Genomic DNA, 5,864 nt, shown 5'->3' on the forward strand with positions numbered 1-5,864 from the left:
TCACAGAGAACAAAAAAAAACACACACATTTATGCAAGTCACATACGCCACACAGCTTTTAATAATAAAAACAACGAGCTCTTAATATGAAAAAACATAGAAGCAACCCAAAAGGAAACCAAAAGTAAGCCATATATAGGCAAGAAATTCAGAATGATAAGGATAAAAACGATTGCGTAGGGACAGAAGGCGGGGAGGAAGGTGTAGTCAGGAAGGGATGTAGACGTGTGTGTGAATGTCTTTATATGGTCATATGTGTATGTGTGTGTGTAGGCAAAAGAATTGCCTTAGTTCCCTTTCTCTCGTTCTCCCTCAAGATGTAGATGTTTAACTAATTTTAAAGCATTTGTTCGTCATTTAAATTTCTGAAATTCACTTAAATTGAAAATTTTCGTAATTATTCGTTGTATCAAAACCTTTCAGGCACCCTCCATTTCAGGTTTTCCCAAAGAATCAACCTTTAAACATTATGTTTAATGGAGAGAGTTCTAATTTAGTAGAGATGAAACAATGAACAAGAGTATTTGAGATAGATTAATTGGCAAATAACTAATCAACTTCCAATATACATGGGTTGGATTTGTTATATATCAAAAAATCAATTAAGTGTACTAGATTTTTGTACAATTCGGACCTTTTGGCAGATTATTCCGATAGTAATCTAAGACTAGTCAATTTAGGCAAGTTTAATAACATTAAATGATCTCTCTGAAGAAACTTTAACATTAATTCTCATTTAGATCAGACTTTATTAAGAATTGTAATACTAAAATAATAAATAAAATATTCCAACTAACATCAGGGAAGATCATGCGCATGATTTAACATTCTTACAGTAGCCACATTTGACAATATCAACATATATAAACTGATCTGGACTGTAGCTATAATTCTTGATTCTTTCAAATTTGGCAGAGCGTATACGTTTATAGATATTCAGCGAGTCCATGAGAAAACAAAATTTGCCACAAACACATTTTGGTGTCTCGGCTATCAGTTTGATCAGTATGGCAGGTAGTGAGTATATAGGCAGATTAAATTGGCCGACTGAACGAGCTGCTTGCAGCCAGAGCGGCTGAGGGGAGCATTGGGTCCTTGTGTTTGCCTCAGTGGTGCCCTCGAGACGTTGAACATCCAGATGATTGGGTCCTTTAAATGCATTGCCACAAACATCTATGGTATTAATGTGTAGGTCTTCTAGGGCAGCTGGCAGAGATTCCAATTTATTGTCCGATACATAAAGCGAGTGCAATTTCTTCAGTCGTCGCATGGCAAAGGGTAAAAAGGTTAGATTATTGTGATTTAGATTCAAATGAACCAGCTTTTGCCATTTAACCACCAGATAAATCCAATTCACAAAGAGATTCACTCAATTTGATGCCATTTAGAAATGACCAATCGTTCAGTTCTCCCAGACAATTCCCAAGAAGTACGAGTTTCGTCAGGGGAAGACGTCCCAACTCCACGGGTATCTGAAAAAAGTTTTAAACATTTGTACAGCCAAACAGGACAGATAAAAGGGCGCGAAAAGCTACCAACTATTATTCACCTTCGTTAGATGCTTGTTGGCCACATCCAGATGGGTTAGATTACGCAACGAGCATATCTCAAAACTTAGCTTAACCAATTGACTACTATTGATTGTCAGAGACTGCAGAGATCGTGGAAAACCCTTGATGGGATAATCGCAGCGACGATTAATAGTCATTTTAGTCTGTGACTTTGCTTTTTGTGTAATGGCCGTGGCAGTGGCTATATTCAGTCTCAAATTGATGGCGTCCTTGCCCTCCATATCCAGTTTGAGAGTCTGCAGGAATCCCTTTAACTGAATGGGATCACATTTAATCAATAGATTTTCTGCCGGCTGCTTGAATCCAATTGTTGCTTTGAAGTCCGCCACGAATTTCGTGTGAACAGCCTGGATATTGTCCTTGACCTTGTAACGTTGCCCCTTTTTAATCTTTGGTGTGAACAATATAATTTGTATTCAACTTTTCGCAAAGCAATTCCAAACCATCAATTTGGCTTTCGCAAAAACCACAGCACTGAACACCAACTCGCAAGGGTCACACAGTTACTACAAAAATCACTCGAACAAAAGAATACAGCTCTGCTGTATTTGTAGACATGACTGAAGCATTTGATAAAGTGTGGCACTTAGGATTATTGAATAAACTGGCCAAACTCCTGCCTTACTGCTTGTTCAAGATTCTTGAAAGCTATCTGGAGGATAGATCGTTCACAGTCAGGGCACAGATGACACATATTCCAGAATTGGCAAAATCACTGCAGGAATACCCCAGGGCGGTGTTCTGGGCCCCCTTCTCTTCAATGTTTATTCGTCTGACATGCCAATTCCTGATTATATCTTAGAACACGACTTCCTCATGGTATCAGGTGAAACCAAGAAGAACCCTGACATCCTACTGTCAACGTTCGCAGATGATACTATAATCGTATCTACTGATAAAAATGCCTACATGACCATCAGGAAAACGCAAAAATACCTAAATGAATTCACCAAATGGTCAACTAAATGGTGCTTTACGATAAATAATGATAAGACTATTCGTGTCCTATACACAAAACGAAACATATCCCCTGCTCTAAGATCTTACCTAATAAAAATCGATGAAAAACCTATAAAAAACGCTAATCAATATAAATATCTAGGAGTCACCACCTATGTATTCAAGCTAAAGCTATCTATCATCGCCTAAAATGGCTTGTTGGCGTAAAGAGCTCCCTCAGCACAAGATGTAAAGTCACAATATTTAAGCAAATTATTGTTTCCATTCTAACGTATGCTATTCCTGTATGGGGCAGCCCTATTTCGGAAACTCTATTCAAAAAAATCTGTGAAACGCACAACAAACTGCTGAGAAAAATTACTGACTCGGATATATTCAGCACAAATGCCTATATTCGCGACAAACATAATGTTAAATCCATGGAACTCAAATATGACTTGGCTTGCTATCTCCACTCTAGAACACCCAAATGTAGAAGTAAGGAATATCCTGGAAAAACCCTTTACTCCTACAAGGCTCTCCTGGCCTAGATACTCTATTCAACTAGAGAAAATGGTAGCAGCCCGAAATACACCTCATCTCACTCAACAGCCAAACCAGCAGCAATGTGCAGCACCAACACAGAACTTTCTTACCACAAATAGCACCCAGCAACAGCTAACTACAACCACGTTTCCTTTAAGTACTGCAAACACACAACACCTGCAGCATTTAGCGTTGCAGCAGCTGCATCAACCAGCTGGCCAGCAGCACCAGACCGCAGCACAGGCCTCTCAGCTACAGGCGTCATCTCCTGCAAACACACGACAACAGCAGTCAGCAACTCCAGTTCATCAAATTGCATCAAGTATACATCATCTACAGCAAATGGCGATGCAGCAGCAGCATCAAGTGGTTGGAAAGCAGCGTCAGCCTCCAGCACAGGCCTGTCAGTTTCAGGTGTCAACTCCTATCGACACACAGCAGCAGCAATCCACAAATCTAGCTCCTCCTATGTCAGCAAATATACAATATCTACAGATATTGGCGACGCAGCAGCAGCATCAATCAGATGGCCAGCAGCACCAGCCCACAGCACAGGCCTCTCAGCAACAGGCGTCAACCACTGCTGACAGTCAGCAGCAGCAATCTCAGACTCCAGTTCCTCAAACTGCAGCAAGTATACAATGTTCACAGCAAATTATGGCGCAGCAACAGCATAAACTTATTGGTCAGCAGCACCAGCCCGCAACACAGGCCTCCCAGCTACGGGCCTCATCTTCTGCTGACACTCGGCAGAAAACTATTCCAGTTCCTCAAAATGCAGCTAATATACAACATCTTCAGCTATTGGCGGAGATGAATCAGCATCAACTGGCAGGCCAGCAGCATCAGTCCGCAGCACAAGTCTCTCAGCTACGGGCTTCATCTTTTGCTGACACTCAGCAGCAGCAATCTGACATTCCAGCTCCACCAATGACAGCAAATATTCAATACTCACCGCAAATGGATACGCAGCAGCATCAAATGGTCGTCCAGCAGCACCACCTAGCAGCACAGGCCTCCCAGCTACGGACTTCATCTTCCGTTGACACACAGCAGCAGCAATCTCCAACTACTCATCTAGATCGGCATGCAATGCGGGAGGCGACGGCCCATTTTGATGGCGCCCCATCTCTCATCAGATTCGATTGCCACCTAAGATACCAAAAAATTATTGAGAGAAACGAACTCAAAAAACAAAAGGAGGAAAAATCGAAACTAAACAAACCTGTTGTGCGCATGGAAGGACACGTGATCAACGGCCTGTTTCGAGATTTTAAAAGAGGCACACGAAATCGCGCGTACATAGAAGAGCGATTGAAGGGCCAGCCAATCCAAATCCAGCGACTTGTCCTGCCTCCACTCAAGATTCACCCTTAATGATGACCAACTCTCAAAAAATCTTGAGCGAGTTGAAAACGAGCTCCTGAATGAGATTGAAAGTAGCATAGAAGCTGAAACAAAAAATAATGCGAGATTACCACCCATGAAGGTGCAAAAAACTGCTAATTCTTTACTTACTGACTTTCAGCCAGCTGACCTTGACAAAATCTCCATACAGCGGTTAAAGGGACTTGGCCCTCCCGCTTTCAGCCAGCCTGTACCAGGCCTGGCCAGCAGGCAGTCTATATGGACCTATCATCCAAGCAATGCCTGCTCGAGCACTACATTGCGGTCGAAGGGATTTGGCCCTCCCGCTCCTAGTTATTTTCCTCCAAACGAGCCTGTAGATGGAACAGATGCTTCTCCAGTGCCGCGCACCAATTGCTAGCCTACTGTGCTACCACTCCACAGGCAAACAAGCTCTCCTGACGGCCCAAAACCTCCAATACTGGGGCTGAAGGGCACGCATACATTGTTCTGGGGTCTCACATAGTCCAATCCGAGAAGAGAGACAGAAATAAGCCGAAATGTTTGCCTATGACAAAAAAAACAACACATTTACTCACTTCTTGCCTATAAGAGGGAATTTTCCTGACAATAAGAGCGCTGCCTCAAAGATTTTGCCAACTGCAATGACGCCATGAATCGATATGATTCGAACTGATAACCTGCAAGAAACAATTATACTAATCACTATTAATGAACAATATTTGTAAATACTATATTCTTTATAATTATTGCAGCTTGCAACTTGTTCTTGATCCTTTATTTGAGCATTTATTTACTTGCCTGTAAAAAATTTCCCATGTCAATTTCCCACAATTTTTTTTTTGTCCTACCAGTAACACCCAACAAACATTATGTCTTATATATTAATCATTCACATATTAATAAGCCATTGTAAATTATTTCTAAGCTCGTTTTTATTGTAATTGTATATGCTTCCTGATAGGGGCGAAATACAATAAAAGATGGTTGACTCCTTCGGGAGCCAACCACTTGGCTTTGCAACTGCGGCCATACAAGTAAAAAAAAAGAGAGAATTGGAAATTCTCTCCCTTTATCACCTGGCCCGGCTGAGTAACGGCCTGACTCAAATCACGGCCAAAACAATGGACACCTATGGCAAAATAAAAGCTACCCTGGAGGCAAACAAATTTGCCTTTTTTACTCACAGATGGGAACGAGGTGCTAGACTTGCCATCTTGAATCTACACCACTCCACTGAATGCGAAGCTATCCGTCGTGACCTGAAAAAGCTAGGATTTGAGACAAAATACATCAAAAGACTAACAAACTACAGAACTAAGAGGCCAATGAATGTCTTTTTAATTGAAATTAACAAACATAATGACAATAAACATGATGAAATACTTAAAATTAAGGTCCTAGGCAGCCAGGAGGAACGCGTCGAGAGGCAAAGGGAGA

General features: G+C 41.5%; 1 protein-coding gene, 1 long non-coding RNA gene and 1 pseudogene across 3 annotated transcripts; 1 reads left to right on the forward strand and 2 right to left on the reverse strand.

Annotated features, from left to right (window-relative positions):
• Positions 1–729: 729 nt before the first annotated feature.
• On the reverse strand, positions 730–1,987 carry LOC124461472 (annotated as a pseudogene).
• Positions 1,988–3,083: 1,096 nt separating this feature from the next.
• Positions 3,084–4,062, forward strand: LOC124461473 (mediator of RNA polymerase II transcription subunit 15-like). The gene is made up of 2 exons (XM_047012997.1): positions 3,084–3,917; positions 3,994–4,062. Exons 1-2 carry the CDS (start codon positions 3,084–3,086, stop codon positions 4,060–4,062), a joined length of 903 nt encoding a protein of 300 aa, XP_046868953.1.
• Positions 4,063–4,066: 4 nt separating this feature from the next.
• Positions 4,067–4,829, reverse strand: LOC124461477. 2 transcript variants are annotated; one of them, XR_006955083.1, is made up of 3 exons: positions 4,579–4,829; positions 4,282–4,507; positions 4,067–4,208 (listed from the first exon to the last, which is right to left on the reverse strand). It is a non-coding gene; the product is annotated as an uncharacterized LOC124461477 (long non-coding RNA). The 2 variants fall into 2 exon arrangements; XR_006955082.1 differs by having other exon boundaries at positions 4,575–4,829.
• Positions 4,830–5,864: the final 1,035 nt, after the last annotated feature.

The sequence above is a fragment of the Drosophila willistoni genome, unplaced genomic scaffold (genome assembly GCF_018902025.1).
Source record: "Drosophila willistoni isolate 14030-0811.24 unplaced genomic scaffold, UCI_dwil_1.1 Seg496, whole genome shotgun sequence".
Taxonomy (NCBI): domain Eukaryota; kingdom Metazoa; phylum Arthropoda; class Insecta; order Diptera; family Drosophilidae; genus Drosophila; species Drosophila willistoni.